Below are 21,961 nucleotides of genomic sequence, written 5' to 3'. Positions count from 1 at the left end.
AAACCATCAACGCGTGTCACTAACATGGGGATGCGCTGACGCCTTACGCCTTAAACCCCACACATTAACCCCTCAAAGCACAAACAAGCAAAATACGCATCTAAGCTTGTCTCCTTAACAGACAAAAAGCCTGCTCAGCAGGCTGCATTACACAATTATTCACCCCTACCCCCACGGCGCCTTCTTCGCAGAACCCCTTCCAATCAACAGCGACACCAGCAGCAACAGCAATACCAGCGGCAACAACAACGAAAGAAGCACAGCTTTTAGAGGCTGCGGCAGTAGCCGCATGAGCTGCAGTGGCAAAACTGCCACAGCAGCTGCAGCAGAGAACGTTTTTTTTTTCGTGCTTGGGCGCAGTTGGCTGCCGCCGCTCTCTGTGTGTGCTTCTGCATTTCTCTTAGTGGGTTATTGTCGAAATATTTATTGTAATTACAATTCTTTTTACTGCCTCGGAGTTCGTTATATGCCGGTCTTGTTAAGTATACTGGCCTGCTGCAACAGTCCTTTTAGATTATTTGTAACATTCTTGCTAAACAGGAAATGGCTGCTGATGCTAACTCCTTGCAGGAAGGAGGCACTTCTTTGGTCTCTTCTGACCTCTCTAAAAGACAAGAAGAGCCTTGGCTGCTGCAGCAGCATTCAGGAAGTTGGCTAGGAAAAATACCCCATACCACCAACATCAAGGCCGATGCTGTGGTAGCAGGAGGCCAGCCTGAGATGGAGCAGGAAACAGAGCCTGCTGCAGCTCCTGAAGCTCCCTTAGCTCCTTCTGACAGAAGCGCTGGAGAAGAGCTAAACTACCAGAGCGTGCAGCCCCGCAACAACAGCAACATGGACAACCGCAGCAGCAGCAGCATAAGCCGCGAAAAGGAGCACAGCAGTAGCAGCAGCCCAGTAGGCTACGATGTGCATAGCAGCACTGGTATCGGCAGCAACGAAGTGCAAAGCAGCAGCAGCACAGTCGCCAACGAAGTGCACAACAGCAGTAGCAGCACAGTTGCCAACGAAGTGCACACCAGCAGCAGCACAGTCGCCAACGAAGTGCACAGCACCAGCGGCAGCAGCAGCACCGCCGGCAACGAAGCACAGCACAGCAGCAGCACAGTCGCCAACGAAGTGCACAGCACCAGCAGCAGCAGCAGCACCGTAGGCAACGAAGTGCACAACAGCAGCAGTAGCACAGTCGGCAACGAAGTGCACACCAGCAGAAGCACAGTCGACAACGAAGTGCAAAGCAGCAGCAGTAGCACAGTCGGCAACGAAGTGCAAAACAGCAGCAGTAGCACAGTCGGCAACGAAGTGCAAAACAGCAGCAGTAGCACAGTCGGAAACGAAGTGCAAAACAGCAGCAGCACAGTCGCCAACGAAGTGCAAAGCAGCAGCAGTAGCACAGTCGGAAACGAAGTGCAAAACAGCAGCAGTAGCACAGTCGGCAACGAAGTGCACAGCAGCAGCAGCAGCAGCAGCGCAGTCGTCAACGAAGTGCACACCAGCAGCAGCACAGTCGGAAACAGCGTGCCAAGTGGCGGCAGCAACATTATTGGCAAAGAAGTGCACAGCAGCGGCAGCAGCACAGTCGGAAACAACGTTCAAAACGATGATAGCAACAACATAATTGTTAACGAAGTGCACAGCAACAGCAACAACAGCACAGTCGGCAATGAAGTACACAGTAGCGGCAGCAGCAAAAGCGGAAGCGACGTGCACTGCAGCGGCAGCAACAAAAGCGGAAACAACTTTTGCGGCGGCAGCAGCAACAGCACTGTCGGAGACGAAGCTCACAGCAATGGTAGCAGCAAAAGCGGCAACAGAGTGCACATCAGCATTAGCAACAGCAACAACAGCAGCAACCACAGCAACAGTGAGGAGAACAATAGCAAGAATCGGCACAGAGGCCGCAACCGCAGGAACAGCAGCAGCGAGGTAAACAATTCCAACAATAGAGGTGGCAACAGCCACAGCAGCGATGCCCACCTTCCTCCCAACAACAAACTGGAGAGGAAAGTAAGACGAGAAGATCGGCGTTATAGGCACCGTTTTAAGGCTAAGAAGCAGCAAACCCCTTTTATGAAGTTTCGCCGGTCTTTCCGTCGCCTACTTAAACGACCAGATCTTCTTCTTCAATCTTTCCTCACATTTTCTCTTATTTTTATGGTGGCCTCTCTAGGAGTGCGCATTGCAGCAAAGGGAAACGTCCGACTAGATCGCCATCCCCCGTTCCTGCTGTTTGACAGGAGCGGTCCTTCAGCAGCAGAAGCAGCAGCAGCGGCGGCGGCGTTCGATCCAGCAGTATCAGCAGCAGATGCAGAAGCAGCAGCAGCTGCTGCTAGGCTTCAAATGGAAGTGCCGCTATTAGATGAAGACTTAGACGAACAACTCGTGCAAATCAAGAAAGGGACAAAGTCGCTGCAGCGCGCGTGGAGGAAACTACCGGCAAGTGCCAAGAAGGCATCTTTAGAAAACTTTGTAGCGTCGGGGAGGGATGGAGAAGACCCAATGCTGGCCTTCAAGCAGTTGGCTTCTGCAGCCTTGAGGATGCAGCGGCCGCCTCTGCCCCCTGGGTTCGCAGACAAATACAAAAAACACAAGTTAGCAGCAGCAGTTGCTGTTACAGATGCAGCAAATGCTGGAGAAACTGAGGAAGAAGTGAAAAAGGTACGGTTTAGAGAAGGGATGGATGGAGAAGCAACAGACGGCAGAGAGCGTGAGGCGGCGGCAGGAAGGGATGCAGCAGAGGCCGACAGAAAACAAGGCGAAGACAACGAGGGCGACAAAGAGAAATACAAGGAAAGGGGGGGAGGGGGGACGAACGGAAGAGAAAAAGGAGAAGACGGAGAAGGGAGAAAAGAGACGACGACTCCTCGTGAAGACGACGAGGACATGGGAGCTTCGGTGTTGCAGACAGCGCTAATGAACGGACAGGCGGAAGCAGAAATGCTACAGCACGTGGAAGCAAGGAAGCTGTACAGCTTACGTTTGCTGGTGCTGCGGTGTCTGCTGCAGGCAGCACAGAAGCGGCTGGAGGGCATTGCAAAGGCATACCTCCAGGCGTCTTCTCGAGCAATCCCCTGTGCTGTCTTGCAGATAGCCGGCCGCCCTCTGCCCGTTCCTGATCGTTTGGAAGACGACGATGATAGAACAGCCGATTTTGATTTGATTTCCTTCAAGCTGCTGCCACGGCCGACACCCGGCAGCAGCAGCAGCAGCACCAAAGAAAGAAGCAAGCAGCAACGGGAGAAACGCAAGTCCAAGTACAGAGACGAAGAAGAAAATGCAAAGGATTTGCAAGACAAAATACCAGCAGACCTTGCAAAGCGCATCTTCGAATCTGTTGGCCTCATCGATATCTTAGCAGAAGCAGACGCAGAAGTTGTTGCAGCATTTGAACCTCTGTGGCAAGCTCTGCATCCATCAACCCACACAGAACAGCAGCAAGAACTGCAGCAATTGCAGCAGTACGACCAAGTGCAACCCACGCAGCCAGGCATGCAACAGGATGCACAACAACGAAAACAACTGGGGCAGAAGCAGGACAAGCACCAACAGCAGCAGGAAAAGAAGCAGGACCAACAGCAGGATCAGGATGAGGAGCTGGAACTGAAGATGCAGAAGAAGCTGCAGCAGGGGCTGCTGCAGGAAGCTATTCTAGAGGAGGCGTCGGGCGATCACTATTTGGCCTTGGCTTTGCCTGCGGAGGACGGCACAGCAATATCTACGTTTTTCCCCCTTCAGGCATTTGAACGAGTTGCTGCAGCTGCTGCCGGCTTCCGATCTGCTGCGCTCCTAACAGATGCAGAAGTTGCTGCCTGGCAGCAGCAGTTTACTACCGATCACATGTGTGCTGAGCTTAAGGCCATTCATCACACAGAAAAGGAAACGCAACAGCGGCTGCTTAAGTGGAAGACACAACTCAAAGAATTGTGGCTCGAAACAAACAAAGATGCAACACCCAACGATCCATTCATCCTCGCCCTCTTCCTCCTCTAGCAACACAAATAGCCGCATCTGCAGCAGAATAGCTGCACCTGTCGCGGCACATACAGAAACTGCAGCAGCAGCGGCACCGGTAGCACTTGCATCAGCAGCAGCAGCGGCACCGGTAGCACTTGCATCAGCAGCAGCTGCTGCAGCAGCAAACGCGTAGCGGGTGTGAGCAGCACGAGGCAGTTGCTTACTCCGCGTGCATCCTTTGCCCCCAGAAGTACCTTGTGCTGCATTCAAGTGTTATGATATATATGTCGTATATATAATATTGAATGTGATATTGTATATAGAACATATATATGTGGATACGTTTTATAGTTGTTTACAATGCGTATGCTGTGCCACCCACGGAGCTGCTGCTGTTTCGCCGGCAGCGCGTTTTCTGGTGTTGCTTTCTTGTGCTTTCTCTCCTCCCTTTTATAGACCCGTGTGTGCCTTTTCTGCTTGTTATTTTTAATTTTATCCATTCCCTTTTGAGGCTAGCTAGACAGCTCGCGTGCTACGTAGCGCCTCAGCTGGCTCTCTTGCTAGCTAGAACCGTCGCGAGGTGTGGAGGAGGAAAGCAACTAGCACATCTCAAGTCCCTACAATTGCCTTTTGTCTCCGAGCCATGCAGCTCGACACACGCTGTGCAGTGGCAGCCCAGGCAGCTAGCTGGCAGCTAGCTGGGCATGAAGCCAATTAGTTAGACATATACAAGGTAGCTAGCTAGCTAGCTAGCTACCTAGGTGGGTAGCTGGCTTTGTCACTGGGCCGTTTTCGCCGGAAAGAGGGCTAGCGACTTCCGATCTAGCAACTAGCTAACTAGCTGCGCACGACGGAGTCTTTAGGTGCCCCCATCTCCCCCGCGAAACATATGGTGACGCTGCAGGTCCTCAGCTGCGGCGCCGCCCTTCGGCAGCAGCTGCTCCACCTTCTCTTGCACACGAGCAGCCAGCCGGGGGTCTTCCGTTGGTTTCACGACGTCATCAGCAAACGCCTAAAGCAGAGCCCCACACAAATCAATGCATGCATACAGGCATGCACGAATGCATGCACATGGAGGAAAGTAGTAAACGTAGCATGCCTTCTTGCATGCGCGCGTGCATGCATGTACAACCCGAATAATTGGGACTTTAGGCATGCATGCATGCCTAAAGTCCCAATTATGCATGCAGGCGTGCATACATGCCGAAAGCCCCACTTTTACGAAGTGACACTTAACGACAGTTATATTTAGTTCCCTGTCTAAAGAGGAAGTAGCTGAAGTGTTCGTGCAGCCCACTAACTTCGCCGCAGAGCTAAACAACCCTAAACCCTAGGGTCTAAACCCTTCAGCTAAACCGCACATCCTAAACCTTAATTCAAGCCCCAAACTCGTACCAGCATCAGCAGCCGCTTCGCTTTGTCTGTTGGAATCCCCCGACTCCTCATGTAGAACAGCGGCTCCGTGTCGAAGTCGCGAATGGCCGCCCCGTGAGTGGCCTGCAGAAAACTCTAAACCCTAAAAACAATAAGCTGAGCCAGTTCAGAAGATGCCACCCCTAACTGACTTCGGCGGAGATAACCTGCAGCGCCAGCTGTTTACCGTCCTTGTAGCATGCTGAGTGAGCCTGTAGTCCATAGATTAGGGTTTAGGGTATACGGTTTCGCAGACCTTTTTGATATCCTCCGGGATAATTTCTAGCGTCGGCACTGCCACACAGGTGGCCCCGTCTTCCAGCAAAATGACTCTGTTTAAAGAAGAAGCATCTGCCCCTATCCCGTCCCGCTCTATTCTAATTCGACCCCTCCAGACAGCTCTTCCTGCAAGCAGTTAGCAAAGAGCAGCAATAGCAGCAACAGCTGCAACTGCAATGCGGGCTGATAGCACAACAGCTGAACCCTCGCCTATTGACAACTGCCTCGGGAGCTACCTAGCCACCAGTGACCTACCACGACGGGCTAGTTAAGGGTCACAACAAAGTAGCTAGCTAGCTAGATAGGTAGCTAGCCAGTTAACTTGCTCACCAGTTGACACACCTAATCATTTGCCTCTCATATGCCTAGTTTCCCGTGCCTGTCAGTTCAATGCTCAGCTATCTAGTCCGCTACCCCGTCAACAACGCAGCTAGCTGGTCACTAGCTGCCTAGCTCCTAGGGTAGGTAGCTAGGTCCCCGACGCATTACTCAACTAGCTGAAACTGGCTCTATATATAGTCGAATACCTAGATGCGTAGCAACCCAGATAGCCCGCGATCTGGCTAGTTACCCAGCTAGCCGGCTAGTTGCCTATCTAGCTAGCTATCCATCTAGCTAGCTAGCGAGCAAGGTTTAGGGTGAAGAAAATAGCTAGTACCGTTTCCTGCGACAAGACTTCTGTGTACTTGGTCGGTGACAGCGTCGGGCTGGAGATGATGAAACATTTCAAACTTGGCGTGGCGCTGCTTGCCATGCAGCACCGAGAGACCGCGGGATATATGCGTCGAGCCTTCCGCCCCCTCCACCTGCAGCAGCAACACTAGCAGCAAGAGCAGCAGCAGCAAGAGCAGCAGCAGCAGGAGCAGCAGCAGCACAAACAACAGCAAACAAGCCCTTCAAGACCTGAGTGGCATGGCTACCCAGAAGGGCTGACAAATGATGCACAGCTTGCCCTTTCTGCCGCGCTGTATTGACAACTGTCTAAAGAGCTTGCCTAGTTAGCTATATCAATAGCTAGGTCGCTAGCTAGATTGTTAGCTAGTTGTTGGAATAGCTGTTTGTGCAGGTAGGGGCTCATCTGCATGGCTAGCTGCCAACGGGGCGACCTGTCTCTGCCTCACTATTTCACTGTCGTTGGACTGGCTATGTGGCTAGTTAGATAGGCCCCTGTTCCCATGGCTAGCTGCTCAGTTAGCTAGGCGCATCTTTTGTTTGTCTAGCTAGCTGCCTCGTTAACTGGCTCTTTCCCAAGCTAGTTGACCCTGCGGCTAGCTCGCAGCGCGGCTAGCTCGCAGCGCGGCTAGCTATCTCTTTGACCCGTTAGCTCCGTCTTGCTCCGCTAGTTGCTTGTGCAGCTAGCTGCTACTTTGACAGGTAGCTGTCCCTTCGCTTGTTAGGTGTTAATTCACTAGCTAGTTGCTCCCTGGCTACATAGTTGCTAGCTGCGTGTCTAAGGGCACCTGCAGTGCAAAGCGGCTAAACGCAGCGCCTAAATCAACGTGCGTCAGTCGATATTTGGAATTATCCTGGCAGCAAACAGAAATGTTCTCAATGTGGGCCGTTTCTTCGTTTAACTCCTGCAGCAACCATCACACCAAGTGTACAGACAGACACCTCAACCCAATATATAGACACAGCAGATAATATAGCAGCCAATGCAGCGGCGAATGCAACAGCTAATGCAGCAGCCAATGCAACAGCTAATGCAGCAACTAATGCAGCAGCTCATTCAGCAGCAAATGCAGCAGGTAATTGAGCAGTAAATGCAGCAGCAAACGCAGCAGCTAATGCTGCAGTAGCTGTCGCCCTTTGAACACAACTATACAGCAAATTCAAGCAGGTATATAACCCTACAGGTGCTCGGGCGGCAAGCTATTTAGCTAGCTAACGTGGGAGATAGGCACCTGGGAGTAAACATGGTGAACTTCGCCTCCCTCCTCCACTACTATTCTGGTGGCGGAGTTGACGAGGGGGCCTCGAAAACCCTTGGACTCTTTCTGCTGTTGCTGTTTGATTTGCTGGAGCTGCTGCTGCTCTGCTGGCGATAGCAACGAAGAAAGACTGACGTGCGTTTGATGTACGCGGCATTTTGCATTGCGCCCTACGTGGATAACAAAGCGAGGATTAACTATGGGAGTTGCAGGCCCTGAGCTGCTGTTGCAGCTATTGCTGCTGCTGCTGCTGGTTCCGATGCGATCGATTTCGTCCGTTGTGGAGACATGAATGACTTGCAACACGACAGGCTTCCTCTTGAATGAATGAGTGGCCTTTCCTGTCATTGCTACTTTGGACGCTGCTGTCCTTGCTGCTGTCGCTGCGGGATGATGAGGCGCTGTTTCTTGGTTCTGCGCGGCTCCACCTGCAGAAGCAGCCCAAGTGGCAGGGCCTGCAGCAGCAGTCTGTTTATGTTGCTGTTGCTGCTGTTGCCGCTGCTGCTGTTCTCCTTCCTCCTCCTCTTCCTCCCAATCAGTGACGATAAGGACGCCAGCATCGTGCATTCCTGCTAAGTTGAGGGAAGACAACTTCGCCATTCCAAAGTCAAACTTTCGGTAATCATATATCGCGTAATCGTTGTCGTATTTGCGGCTAGTCTTACCCACCTGCACATACACACCAACAATGCCAAAATAACTTACATGAACCTGCCTATTCACCCCAATCATGACAATGTACCCAGTGTACCTAATAGGAAACCTGCCTATACACCCCAATTGTGTCACTATAGTAACACAACTTATATAACACTGCCTATACACACAAATCATGACAAGGTACCTAACAAAATACTTGCCTATACACCCCATTGGACACCACTTAAGGAAGCAAAGCAACAGATAGAATTCTTTACGGGAAATAGCATGCAGATACAAACGAACGAATAAATAAAACAGCAGCCGTTATTAAGTAGCAAAGGGACAAACAACGCTAAGAAAACAAAGTTAAAGGAGAACGCTTAAAGGAGAAGGAAAACTGCAGCAGAAAAGAGGCAACACCGCTGCTGTGCCTCCCCACTGCAAGAGCAGGAGGGGGCAAGAGGAGGGAAGTGAGCTAATAAAGGACCAACATGAAGAAAAAGAAGCAGAGTAATGCAGCAGCAGCAGCAACAACAGCAGCAACTGTTTGCTCACCTGTCCTCTATGCAGCGGCTGTGTGTTGCAGCGATAGTAATTTGTATACTCGGGTATAAATTTTAATTCTTTTTCGATTGCTGCTCTAACAGCAGCATCTGTTATATCGAAAAAGCTACAGCAAACAGCGGGCAGCTGCTCCTCCTCCTCCTCATTATCATCTGTCTCCTCGTTACCTGCTGCTGTACCTGCTGCTGCTGTTGCTGTTTCTGTTGATGGATCTAAGTCTGCTGCCGCTGCTGTAGGCGACGTGCCGGAGCATCCACAAGCGCCATCAGTGGGGCTTTTGCTGCTGCCGCCGCAGCTACTGCTGTTGCCGCTGCTGTTGGCATTATGACGACGTGGGTGCGGTTTGTGGTGTGGGTGCTGCGAGTGCGGCTGCATGCCTTTTAGTGCGCTAGCTGGCATTCCTGCTACTTCTTCCTGCTCAGCTAGTTCACTCTCTAAGAAGGCATTTCCTCTACTAAGATTGGGATCGACGACTCCATCCCGAAGCACCAATACAGCATCTGCTTCCGGCAGCATATATGGCTGCAGGTGCTGCTGCAGCAGCGGCTGCTGCAGCGATACCCGAGAGTCGAAGCGGGAAAAATATAAAGGACGCAAGAATGAACACAAACGCCAACTCTCCAAACGCGAATGCGGAGTAGGGAGATCCAAGCAAGCATCCCTGAGACACCAGCAGCAGCAGCAACAGCAACAGCAGCAGAAGCAGCAGGTAGGCAGCAGATAAGCAGCAGGAACAGACACTCCACTAGTGGGAGCAGCAACAAAAGTAGCAGTAGTGGTAGGTGAACCAATAGTTGCAGCAGTAGCAATAAGTGAAGCAACAGCGACACAAGCAGAAAAACAGGGGGCAAAAGCAGAACCAACATCAGGGAACCGAAGCAGCAGAAACAATCGGAGCAGCAGCAGCAGCAGGAGAAGCAGACGTGGCCAGCAGCAACAGCAGCAGCAGTAGCAGGAACAGCAGCCGAAGCAGCAAGAAGCAGGACGAACAGCAGCATCAGCCTCCGCCAGAACACCAGAAGCAAAAGCAGCAGCAACACCAGCAACTGCAGGAACAAGATCAGCAAATAGCTGAAGCAGTATCAGCAGCGGCAGCAGCAACAGCAGCAGTAGCAACAGCAGCGGTAGCAGCAGTAGCAGCAGCAGCACCGCACCATCCTGAGGAGTTCATAAGTTTGAATACGTTGTGGAAACGATGATTGACATTAATTAAATTTGCAGGAAGAGGAAACGGTGGAGGAACTGCAGCAGCAGCAACAGCAGCAGCACACACAAATACTCCTGCATCACCTTGCTGCAGCATACTGCAGTTTGCTGCTGTCGTGTCTGTCATCGCCTCTCTCGTTTGCTGCTTCCGGCAGGGGTATAAGGCTCGCCTGGGTTTAGTGGCTGCTCCATCTGCTCCTGTTGTTTCTCCTGCTGCTGCCCCTTCTGCTGCTCCTGTCCCTGCTGCTGTTGGTTATGTTGTCGCTGCTGCGCCTCCTGCTCTGCTTCCTGCTGCAGCCTCCAGGGTGTTTTGTATTGCTGCAGCTGCTGCTGCCGATGCCCGCTGCGCAGCCAAGCTGCTGCTGCTGCTGTGCGGGTGTCGAGGCTCCGCACTGACGCAGTCAAGGCAGCAATCCAGAAGGCCTGTTGAGAGAAGCATCAAAACCCTAAACCCCTATACCCTAAACCCTAAAACCCCGCGAAGAGGGACAAAATGACGTGGGGGTGTTATTGGATCCGCGTTAAATGACGCAGAGATGGAAAGTAGGGTTTAGGGTTTATAGAGACTGCGGCGAGAAAAATGTTGCAACCCAGGAGAGACACAATTACACTTGTCACTGCTGCTGCTGATGCTTCTTCAGCCCCTCCTGCTACTGCTGCGGCCACTGCTTTTGCTTTTGTTGCTTTTGCTGCTATTGCTGCTGCAGCTGGCGTACCTGTCTCTTTCTCTCCAGAGGAGTGATTATTTGTAGTTTAAGCTTATTGCGGAGATATTTATGCGTTGTGTCAATATTTGGTTTACTTAAATGTGATAAGGATAGAGTAGATATTGCTGTTGAATTCTGTGGTAAAAAGAAGAAAAAATATTTTGCTTTATTTTATTTTACTTTATTTTATTCTACATATCTTTTTTAATGAAATACAATTATATAGGTAATTCTATACAACTAAATACACCTGTACGTGCGTATATACCCCAATAAAGAAATAAAGAAATAGGACCAATAATAAATCTTTTAAATATAAATATAATAATCAGCAGCAAAAGGGAGTAAACAAGCAAGCAAATAAATAGAAGGAAAATGAGGAACAATTAAATGAATAAAACTAAATAGAGAAAAGAAACGATTAACAGACAGACAGACAAACAAACAAACAAACATGCAAACCTTCGCGGCGGTGAGAGCCTACACAACTAAGTGCAATGGTAAAGCAGCAGCCACAGCAACAGCAGTAGAAGCAACAGCAGAAGCAAGCTTACTACAAAAGGCCGTGGGACATCTGTCCAGTCATCGGGAATAAAACGTGGCTCAGCACTAATATCGATATCTTCTTCACTGACACCGCTTGCTTGCTTCTGCTGCTGCTGCTGCTGTCTTTCTTCTTCCACTTCTTCCTCCTCTGCTACTAGACGGTTAATATAGCTGCTGGCGTATCCCCACAGGTCGTCATACCTAGGGGTACCTGCAGCAGCAGCAGCAGCAGCAGCTTCTTCTTCTGCCGCTGCTGCTGCTGCTGCTGCAGCTTCTGCTGCAGCTGCAACCTCCTCAGCTGTCCCCCCCTCTTGGCAGTGCTTCCATGCTGCTTCTCGTGCTGCTGCTGCCGCTGCTGCTGCTGTTGCCTTAGGGATCACCGTGTCTGTTGCCTTATCCATGAAATGCGATACTCCTGTAGCAACGTATGGAGTAATAGCAGCAGCAGTAGAAATAGCACCACCAGCAGCACCAGGCTGGATCTGCTGCAGCATCTCCTTTGGCACCTTAAAGGGGGAAAGGGACAAAGGAGACACACGAGTCCTCCCCTCAGTATGAACCAATCGGCTATCAATATCTGTATTTCCTCCTGCTGCTGCTGCTGCAGCAGCAGCTGCCGCAGCTGCTGCAGCAGCAGCAGCAGGAGTGTTTGCTGATGCTGCTCCTGCTCCAGCGTCCACTGCAGGTGCAGCTATATCTTTCGCGTCATTTGCTGCAGCTACAGAATCGGAACCCCCACAAGATAAGCTGCTGCTGCTGCTGCTGCTGCACGCAGCAGCAGCAGCATAGGAACAATTCCTGCGGTGTACATTCACCGCAGGAATGTCAGGAACTCTGCTAGGGGGGACAAAGAAGATGCGAAGTCTGCTAGGGTTTATATCCTCTTTTCTTGTCTTAATTTGCAAGCCCACGCCTCCCTGCTGCTGCTGCAGCAGCAGCAATAGCAGCAGCAGCAGCAAATGCTGCTGTGCCAGCTGCCGCTGCGCCAGAGGCCAAACAGCCATACTCCCCAGGAGTACTCGAGAGAAACATGGGGAACCTGAAACAACCCTAACACTTCAAACCTAAACCCTAAAACCCTCCCTCCCCCCAAAAAATCAATCGCATCCGAAGGAAGGAGGTGTGACGTGGAGTATCATGGCAGACAACATGCGGCTCCACATTAAGGGTCTAGAGTTTAGAGTTTAGGATTTGTGGTTTATGGTCGGACTTCAGCGTCGTCCCACAAGAAAACACCTACTGCACCGCGTAGGGTTTAGGGTCCGATGTTTGGCGTGTAGATGGCAGGCAGTACGCAGAGGCAGAGAGAATGACTGTGACTCGAAACCCCAAACACCAAACCCCAACATTAAACCCTAAACCCTAAGGACTAAACCCTAAACCCTTCAACATCGACCGTTGGATACCGCAAGAAAGGGAGCAAAAGAGAACGAGGGTTAGAAGTGTAAAAACAAGAAAGAAATAAAATTTGTTTATTTCTTCGTGAAGACAAAAACCCTAGAAGACTAACACTAAATCATAAACCCTAAACCCTAAACCGTAAAGACTAAACCCAAAGCGCTGCGCGGCAACTCAAACCGTCGCTCGCAGATCGACGTTCCCCAACAACACCGAACATTCATTAATTAAGAAGCATATTACTTGTTTTCTTATAAACCCTAAATCCTAAACCCTAAACCCTAAACACTAAACCCTTATATATTTCATGTTGTCGCTCCCGCATCCGCTCCCGCTGTCCCTGTCTCTTCAGAACCCTAAACCCTAAACCCTAAACCCTCAGCATTAACCCTTAATTCCTTGACTCTTATTCACTAATTTTCCGTAAATAACCCTACGTGCTTCTTCCTACGGTCTATCTTAACCCTAAACCATAAACCCTAAGTTCTAGACAAGCGATGACTCCAGAAGAGCTTGACTTCCAACAATAAACCCTGGGCCCTAAACCCTAAACCCTAAACCCTAAACCCGAGTTTGTTAGAAAAGAAGATGCGCCTTGCCTCATATCTGCTGCTTCTGCTTCTACGTATCCCTCAAAAAATCGCTTCTGATCAAGATAGAGTAAGAGTGTGTTACTGCTGCTGCTGCTGCTGCTGCTGCTACTGGTGTTGTTGTTGTTGCTGCTGCTGCTACTACTGTTGCTGTTGCTGCTGCCGTTGCTGCTTCTGATGTTACTCTTCTCGCTCCTGCTTCTGACGTTGCTTCCCGTTGCTGCTGCTGATCCCTTTGTTGCTGCTGCACTTGCTGCTTCTGCAGCCGCACCTGCTGCTGCTTCTGCTAGCTGTTGTACCTCTCTTCTTGAGGTAAATGCACAAGCTGGAACAACAACAGCAAGAGCAGCCGGAGCAAACACTGAAGCTACAGAAGCAGCAGCAAAAGCAGCAGCAGAAACAGCAGCAGTACCAAGGTCCTGGGGATTGGCAGCGCTGCTGCGGCAGCTCAGCCCGCTATCCTCCCCCATGTTGCTGCGTATGTTGCAGCACCAGCTGTTTCTGCAACACTAGCAGCAGCAGCCCCACGTGCTGCAAATGCTGCTGCAACGACTCTGCTTGCACTGCTGCAGCTGTGTGTCGTTTTTTGTTCGCTTTATCATTCATAGGATTATCCCCTTGAGCTAATCCTGGACGCAGACAGCCCTCTTCCTCTTTCCTCACAAGACGGCAGCAGCAGCAACAGCAACGCCAACAACAGCAGCAGCTGCAGCACCAGCAACTCTGCCACCGGCTCTGCTGTAGATTATGTGCGTAGCTGGAAGAACTATCGTCCTTACTACTACCGCTTGCAGCCATCCGCATCAGCAGCATCGGCAGCAGGCGGAGGAGACCGATCAGCAGCAGCAACAGCAACAGCAGCAGCAGCAGCAGCAGCAACAGATTGTGGTTTTGTTGCATTAATACACGGTAGAGACGTCAATACACCCCAAAGATGGAAATGGACTTGGAGTTGGCAATGGAAATTCTTCAAGCAACAACTCGAAGCAAATGCTGCCGTCAGACAACCGCTGCTGTTGCTGTTGCTGCTCCTCTTTCTGCTGCTTCTCATGCTGCTGCTACTGCTGCTGCTGCTCTTGCTGCCACTGGTGCTCTTGTTGCCACTGCTGCTGAGGATGGTGATGTGCTCCTCGTAGTATTGCTTGTAATAGTGGTGCTGCTGTGGAAGAAGGAGCAGCAGCAGCTGATGAAGCTGTTGATGTTGCTGTCGTTGACGTCGCTGCTGCTGCTGCAGTTGTTGTTGCTGCTGCAGTTGGGTCGAGTCCTTCTGATGACACCACAATCAACAGATCCTGCTGGGTGTATCTACAAGCAAATTGAAGACACGGCGTTGCTGCTTGCTGCTGCTCTGACTGCTAATACAAGACCAGTAGCAGCAGCAGGAGACACAGCAGCAGCAGAAGCACAGCCGCTGCAACTAGAAGGCCACTCTTTCTTTAAAGGGTGCAAACGCATTAAGGTGTATCTACATGCCGCTTGCCATGGGTCTATCGTCCTTAGAGCACTACTTGCTAAGGATCAGAGAATATGGCAAGGACATGTACGCTGCTGCTGCTGCTGCAGCTGTTGCTGTTGCCAACGTGTACCGCCGCTGGTGCTGGTGCGACTGCTTTTCGTTTGTTTGCTTTGCTGTTGCTGCATTGGCTGCTGCGCGTTTTGTCGCTGCTGCTAACGGTATTAACTATTGTTGTTGCTGTGTGGGTTTCCTGCTGCAGGGTCCTGCAGCAGCAGCAGCAGGTGCAGCAGCAGCAGCCCTGCAGCGGCTGCTGTCTGCTCCTCTCTTTACTTTAAGTTCCGTAACACTTGTTGTTCCTGCCTTAGCAGGTATTCGTTTAAACCCGCGGATGTCGGTGAAGGAAGCAGCAGCAGCAGGAGGCCCTGCAGCAGCAGCAGCAGCAGCAGTATTCTCTATAGCTACAGCAGCAATGCGGCTCCTTAAGATGCAATCCCCTCTTGCTAGAACATGGGGGGGGGGCAGCAGCACAATATATGCGCATAGTGACCCTGCTCGGTTAATGTGCTCTTTAGCAGCAGCAGAAGCTCAGCACAGCAACAGCAACAGCAGCAACAGGGGATCGTTGTTAATGGAGTTTGAAAGGATTACTATCTTCTCTAATCTTCTTGGTGATTTAATTTTGTCTCCTCGAGGTTCTGCTGGCGTCAGCGACATCTTTCATACTTCTGCTGCTGCTGCTGCTCTCCTGCAGGAAGCACAAACTGCGGCAGAAGGTGCAGCAGCAGCAGCGGCTGCAAGGAATACAGATGCTGCTCCTCCCTTCTTAGCAGCAGCAGATACCCCTGAAGCTCTCCTCCCTCATAGACTACCAGTGGAGGTGTCGCCGCTATACCAGTAAGCTGCTGCTGTGTATCTCTTGCTTCTGTGGTTGGTGCTGCTGCTGTTCTTGCTGCTGCTGCTGCTGCAGCAACAGCTGCAGCTGTTGTTGGCAGGAAGAGTGTTGCTAAGCTGGATTCCGCTTTTCGTGTGTAGCCTAACCACGTCAGTTTCTGCTACTCCTGCTACACATGCTGCTGCACTGCTGCTGCTGCTGGTGCTTGTTGCAGGCGTGCTGGGCTGCACCCGCTGCCACAGGACGTACAGGAGCTGTTGCAGCGGGAAGACATTTGCTTCAAACCGAAGCCGCCGCATCAGCAGCACAAGGTGTACGAGCTAACACTGCAGCTGCTGCAGCTGTGGGGTGTTAAGCAGAAGCGGCAGCAGCTGCTGCTGCTTCTGCAGCAGCAACTGCAACAGCAACGGTGGCTGGAGCATGCACGAGGTAAGAGCCGCAGAGTGTCCCAACTGCAGCAGCAGCCGCTTGACCCCGACAGCAGCGCTGCTGCTGCGCTGCAGCCGCAGCAGCAAGAGGAACAACAGCAGCAGCAGCAGCAGCAGCCACAGCAGCTGCAACAGAAGCAGCAGCGAGTGCTGAGGTTCGTAGTATATATTCCCCAAGTACTACAAAGAAGATCTGTTGCTAATAACTCGCATTTCCTTGCCTTTGGCACTCGCACTTGGATGCTTGCTGCTGCTGCTCCGCTGCTGCGTGCTGTTGCTGCTGCTGCTGCTGGCAGCAAAGAAGAACTGCAGCAGCTCACCGTCATGCATGCAGACAGCAGCTGGTGGCACAAATAAGTTGCAGCAGAAGCAGAGGCGGAGCGAAACCGCAACCTCCAGTTGCTGCTGCAGTAGCTAAAGCTACGGGTGTTGCTGGTGCTGCAGCGGCTGCTGCATTTGCTGCAGTTGCTGCAGCAGCACGTCGTGCGCCTTCCTGCGTCAAGCCTGCACTTGAAGCTCCTGCTGCTGCGCTGCTGTACTGTGGCAGTAGAAGCAGCCCGCTTTCTAGCAGCAGCAGCAAGAGCTGTTGCTGATGCTTGCTTCGGCCAAGCTACCCTTTGGCAACAATGTTCTACTGACTGCAGTAGTGACTTCAACAGAAACAGCAACAGCAGCAGCCGCACAAGCAGCAGTTCCCTTATCTTATACATTGAGGGTTTAGGGCCGGTAGTAGGGGATTGTGCATGTCTGGTACAGCAAACAAAGATCAAGCCTAAACCCTAAACCCTCAATGTAAAACCCTAAACCATCGGTAGTCAATGCCAGTGTTTCTATTTGTGGCAATCTCTTCATTTGCTGCTGCACAGCCACAGCAGCAGCAACGGCAGCAAAGTAAAACGGTGGGTTTGCTGCAACAGCAGCAGCTGCTGCTGTTTAGACAGCCAGATTTGCTGCAGGAGCGGCAGTTTCCTTGGCAAGACAATGTTTCTGCTACTGCTGCGACTGCAGCAACAGCAGCAGGAAAGCAGCAAATGTTGCTGTTCTTGTTAGTGTTGCTGCAGCTGCAGCAGCATTTTGGACTACTGCTGTCTACATCTTTCTTCTGCTTCTTTAACCTGCATTCTTTCTTTTTTCTCCTGCTGCTGCTTCTCTCCTTGCTGCTGCTGTTTCTGTCCTTGCTGTTGCTGCTTCTGCCCTTGCTGCTGCTGCTTCGGTTGTTGTTGTTGTTGTTGTTGTTGTTGTTGTTGTTGTTGTCGTTGTTGTTGTTGTTGTTGTTGTTGCTGTTGTTGTCGTTGTTGTTGTTGTTGTTGTTGTTGTTTCTCTACATTATCTAAGAGGGCAGTAATACGTGGATCATCTTCATTTCCTTCTAGCAGCTGCTGCAGCAAACTGCTGTCAAGTAGATCAATTCCTTCTGCTGCTGCTGCTGTTTGCAGCGCCCCCACAAACCCTAAGAAGTCAGACAGCTCCTCTCCGCTGCTGCTGTTGCTATTGCTGTTGCTGTTGCTGGTACTGTTGCTGCTGCTGTTGCAGTCTTTGCTGCTGAGGCTGCTGTTCCAGGGGGCTGCTGCTGGAAAAGTACCTGAACTCTGGCTGCCTGCGGAGACCTGTTGTTGCTGCTGCTGCTTCTGCGGTGTTGTTGGTGCTGCTGCTGTAGTAGCGGCAGCAGGGGGTGGCGGTGGTGTAGCACAGGCAGCTGCTGCTGCTTCTGCTGCACTGAGTTGCTCCTGCACTTCCGGTGGAATGTCACCTAAGTTGCATGCTTCCTCTAGCTGCTGCTGCAGCTCCAATAGCACCTCCCATGTTGCTGCTGTTGCAGCAGCAGCGGTTGCGGCTGTTCCAGCCTCCTGTTGCTGCTGCTGCTGTTGTTGCTGCTGCTGCTTCTGCTGCTGCTGCTCACATAAGAAGGCGATTCGCCTGTAAGTAGCAACTTGCTTCTCATACCGTCGCAACTCTTCGGCGGACACACCTGCTGCCTGCTGCTGCTGCTGCTGCTTCGTGAGCCACGGCTCATAGAACTGCAGCAGCTGCTGCACAGGCTCAGCAATTGCTGCTAGCGGCAAGCCATCACACTTTAAACCCTGCAGAGCAGCAGAGAGAACGCTTGGAGTTGCTGCTGCTGTTGCAGCAGCAGCTGCCGCTGCTGCTGCTTTTGCTGCATCATCACCACCACCACCAGCAGCAGGAGACGCCTCCTTGTCTACTGCCTGCAGCACATTGCCTAAAGTTTGCAGCAAATTGAGAAGACCAGAGGCATCATCTTGTTGAAACCCTCTAGCTGCTGCTGCTGCTGATGTACTGCTGCTGCTGCTGCTAGCAGCAGCAGAAGCAACACCAGGAATAGGCGGAGGCTCTCGTAGCTGCTGCAGCTCCCGCTCCAACCCTTGAACGCAAAAGCTCAAGGGGTCACAATCTGTTCCTGCTGCTGTTGCTGCCGTCGTTGGTGCTGCTTCTTTTGCTTCAACTACCGTTGACTGAACTCCTGCTGCTGCTGCAGCTTTCGCTGCTGCAAATGGCTTTCTCAACTCTTGACCTGCTTCTGCAGCAGCAGGAGCAGCAGCTGCTGTTGTCGCTGATGCATCTGCTGAACAGTGCTGCTTCTGCTGCTGCGCATGATTCTGCTGTAGAATTGCACCTGGCTGCTGCTGCTGTTGCTGCTCTTGCTGCTGATTTGGTGAGAGGGAGAAGTCCTCCAGGTCTTGAAGAGTCGAGGCTATAAGGCAATCTAGATCGGTGCTGCTGCTGCTGTTGTTGTTGCTGTTGCTGTTGCTGCTCCTGAGACACTCCATGGGTGCGAGAAGCGTCTGAGAAGGGTATGATGGGGTAGAAGGAAGGATAGTCTTACAGCCTAAACCCTGAACCCTAAATCCTGTCTCGCCTCCGCCGGTCACAGCACCGCCTAAGCCCTAGACCATAAACCCTAAACCCTCAATTTTTGATCAGTAAGAACCCAGGATAGCCACCGAGAAGCAGAAGACACATCCATTCAAACCCTAAACCCTAAATCCTAAACCCTATTCCCTAGCATGCGCTGGGCGGGGCTGGTCTGGAGCGGCGACGGGACAAGTTAGGGTTTGGGGTTTATGGCTTATTGATAGCGGTTTCTGAGGGTTTACATTTCAATATTTAGGATTTATTGTTTTTAATTTAGGATTTAGGGTTTGCGTGTGTAGCAGGCACGCCGTTCTCCCCTCTTCTACTAGATTTTAGTGTTTAGGTCCTCTCTGCATTTCCTTGATGTGTTTCGTTGTTTTCCCCTTGTTTGTTTATTTTTTGTATTGTATTTTTATTATTAATGTATACATTTACCCTTATTCTCTTGTTTTAATCCTTTTTTTCCATCGGCCGACTTCGCCGCCGCTCATTCTTCTCAATGGCTAAACCCCTAACCATAAAACCTCTTACAGTAAACCCTAATCCTACACCATAAACTCTAATCCTAAACTCTAATATGCTAAACCCCAGTCCTAAACATCCGACTACTAAACCCTAAGGCCTAACCATAAACCCTAAACCCTAACTCTAAACCATAAACCCTGATCCTTGGTGAGTACAAATTCGACGCTGCAGGCGAACACAACCTCTCAGCAGCAGCAGCAACAGCAGCAGCAACAACACCATCAGCAGCAACATCAGCAGCAGAAGAAAATGAGGATAACTACGGGTATTTAGTTTTCACTGCAGCAAGAGATGCAGTAAAAGTTGCAGCAACTGCAACATAGAATTTTACTTCTGTTGCCGCTGAAGGTGCAGCACCAACAAAAAAAGTCTTGCAGCTACTGCTGCAGCAACAGCAGCTGTAGAAACACATAACTAGCTGCTGCTGCAACACAACCATCACATACTCTAACAAAACCAGCAGCAGGTGCTGCAGCACAGCGCACAGCTACAGCAGCAGCTGCTGCTGCAGCAATTAGATACGTTTCTTAACCTCATTAAGTTGCGCTTTAATCCACGGCAGCATTTTAACAAGTGCTTCAAACTCTTCCTCGCACAGCAGCAGCAGCAACCTCCTGCTGCTGCTGTTGTAGCTGCTGTTGCTGCTGCTACTGCAGAAGGCTAAAGAGGGCTCTCTTCTTCTTCCACCACCAACCACACGATTAAATAAAAATATCTCGCGGCCAAGAGGCCCAAACTGCACGCACACAAACCCTAAACTCTAAACCCTAGTAAGCCGTAGTAAACCCTAAACCCTAAACCCTAGTCAACCCTAGTAAACTTTAGTCAGCACTAATACACCGGAGGGAATGCTACTAAACCCTAGCAAATAAACGCTCAAATAAACCATGGTGGAAGGACTACTAGGCCACAAGAAACCCTAAACCCTCAAACCCTAAACACTAACCCTAGATCGTTCATCTCCTATTCTTATGCGTGATCTTGGAGGAAACCCTTCAAAGACAGACCAAGCCATCGCTCCTGTTTTTTTATTTTGTTTTGCTGCTGCAGCAGCAAACCGCCGTAGACCCTCTTTTAGCTGTGGCTCTGCTGCTGCTGCTGCCATTGAAGGAAAACGCTCATATACTGACAATTCTTTTGCTGCTGGTGCTGGTGCTATTGGTTCTGCTGGTGCTGTTTCTGCTGGTGCTGATGCAGCTGATGCTGCTGGTGATGCTGCTGCTGGTGTCGCAGCAGCTGATGCTGCTGGTGCTGCTGGTGCTGCTGCTGGTGCTTCTGCTGCCGATGCTGTTTCCTCTGCAGCTTCTGCGCCTGCTGCTGGTGCTGCTTCTTCTGCTGCAACGCCAGCAGCAGCAGGAGCAGAAGCCGCATTTTCCGCCGTGTGCTTCTTCTTCTTCTTCAACTTATCCTTTGCTGCTGCTGTTGCCGATCGATCTTCCTTCTGCCTTGGTGCACTTGCTGCTGCGTCGGCTGATGCTCCTGCTTTTGGTGTCTGCCGAACTTTCTTCGATGGTTTCTCCCCCATGCCGGTGTCCCCTTTTTCTACTGGTGCAGCAGCAGCAGCACAGGCGGCTGCTGCAGTTGCCTGATGACGCCTTGTAATGGCTGCTGTTGCTGCTGCTGTTGCTCTTTCAAGCCAATTGCTGCGCAGCTGCTGCCGACTGCAAACGCTTAACGGTGATGCTGCTGCTCTTGCTGCTGCTCCTCTAGATAATGCTGCTCCAGCTAATTCTACCCCTGACACCGAGCCGATACAGCAGCAGCACTTCGTCAAGGCGACAGCAGCAGCAGCAACCGCGGGAGCAGCAGAAGCAGCTGCAGCAGCGGCTTTGCGCTGCAGCAGCGAAAGGCTGCCGATCATTAGTGTGGACGAACACACAGCATCGCAGCTGAGGGTATAACGATAGAACCCCTAAAACCTAAAGCATAAACCCTAAAACCTAAGTAGTAGCCAGGTGTGAGACATGAGACCAGCTAAAGCCAGCAGCGACTGTTGCTGCTGCTGTTGTTGTTGCTGCTGTCGTTGCTTAAGAATGTCTGCAGCAGCAAAGGAAAATGTGTCAAAAGAGATTATATAGAGTTTATTGTTAAAGAGTTAGTCTTTAGGGTTTAGATATTAGGGTTTACGGGGCTGCGACCCGGGGGGCAGCCCCACCGATGCGGCTTTCTGCGGACCTCCCCGAAACCCTAAACCCTAAACCAGAAACGCTAAGCCCTAATCCAAGGGTACCTGCAGCTGAGTTAGATAACAGATATTCATATTGTGTAGTACTTCTTTGAGGAGGGAAAAGGCAACGGCGTCGGGAGCTGAAGCCCTGAACCCTTAACCGTAAACCCTAAACCCTAAACCCTAAATCCTAGGCTTGTTGAATCGAAGCCAAGGCAACTCAAGCGTCTTTGTGGAGTTTGAATTTTTGAGGTTTAGGGTGTAGGGTTTAGGGTTCTGGGGTTTAGGGTCCTGAAGGGGATTGATTCTTGGTGCTTCGAGTCAAAACCCTAAACCCTAAACCCTACTATAGGTGTATCTTCTGTTATATGCCTTTGTTTTTCGTGCTG

General features: G+C 51.1%; 6 protein-coding genes across 6 annotated transcripts; 2 read left to right on the top strand and 4 right to left on the bottom strand.

Annotated features, from left to right (window-relative positions):
- Positions 1-543: 543 nt before the first annotated feature.
- On the top strand, positions 544-3,990 carry EMWEY_00000970 (GI11576, related; the record flags this gene model as incomplete). The annotated part of the gene is made up of 1 exon (XM_013478584.1): positions 544-3,990. The coding sequence occupies one exon, from the start codon at positions 544-546 to the stop codon at positions 3,988-3,990; it is 3,447 nt and encodes a 1,148-aa protein (XP_013334038.1).
- Positions 3,991-4,813: 823 nt separating this feature from the next.
- On the bottom strand, positions 4,814-9,182 carry EMWEY_00000960 (sufB/sufD domain-containing protein, putative; the record flags this gene model as incomplete). The annotated part of the gene is made up of 7 exons (XM_013478583.1): positions 4,814-4,966; positions 5,350-5,451; positions 5,624-5,772; positions 6,305-6,452; positions 7,107-7,223; positions 7,551-8,246; positions 8,775-9,182. The coding sequence occupies 7 exons, from the start codon at positions 9,180-9,182 to the stop codon at positions 4,814-4,816; spliced, it is 1,773 nt and encodes a 590-aa protein (XP_013334037.1).
- Positions 9,183-10,112: 930 nt separating this feature from the next.
- Positions 10,113-13,700, bottom strand: EMWEY_00000950 (hypothetical protein, conserved; the record flags this gene model as incomplete). The annotated part of the gene is made up of 3 exons (XM_013478582.1): positions 10,113-10,412; positions 11,251-12,281; positions 13,208-13,700. The coding sequence occupies 3 exons, from the start codon at positions 13,698-13,700 to the stop codon at positions 10,113-10,115; spliced, it is 1,824 nt and encodes a 607-aa protein (XP_013334036.1).
- A 464-nt stretch (positions 13,701-14,164) lies between these two features.
- On the top strand, positions 14,165-16,363 carry EMWEY_00000940 (hypothetical protein, conserved; the record flags this gene model as incomplete). The annotated part of the gene is made up of 4 exons (XM_013478581.1): positions 14,165-14,770; positions 14,946-15,580; positions 15,793-16,161; positions 16,303-16,363. 4 exons carry the CDS (start codon positions 14,165-14,167, stop codon positions 16,361-16,363), a joined length of 1,671 nt encoding a protein of 556 aa, XP_013334035.1.
- A 722-nt stretch (positions 16,364-17,085) lies between these two features.
- On the bottom strand, positions 17,086-18,795 carry EMWEY_00000930 (hypothetical protein, conserved; the record flags this gene model as incomplete). The annotated part of the gene is made up of 1 exon (XM_013478580.1): positions 17,086-18,795. One exon carries the CDS (start codon positions 18,793-18,795, stop codon positions 17,086-17,088), a length of 1,710 nt encoding a protein of 569 aa, XP_013334034.1.
- Positions 18,796-19,919: 1,124 nt separating this feature from the next.
- EMWEY_00000920 (hypothetical protein, conserved) lies at positions 19,920-21,266 on the bottom strand (the record flags this gene model as incomplete). The annotated part of the gene is made up of 2 exons (XM_013478579.1): positions 19,920-20,141; positions 20,352-21,266. 2 exons carry the CDS (start codon positions 21,264-21,266, stop codon positions 19,920-19,922), a joined length of 1,137 nt encoding a protein of 378 aa, XP_013334033.1.
- Positions 21,267-21,961: the final 695 nt, after the last annotated feature.

This window comes from Eimeria maxima, genomic scaffold, assembly GCF_000499605.1.
Source record: "Eimeria maxima Weybridge genomic scaffold, Emw_scaff5, whole genome shotgun sequence".
NCBI classification, from domain to species: domain Eukaryota; phylum Apicomplexa; class Conoidasida; order Eucoccidiorida; family Eimeriidae; genus Eimeria; species Eimeria maxima.
This window is presented reverse-complemented; position numbering and strand designations above follow the sequence as displayed.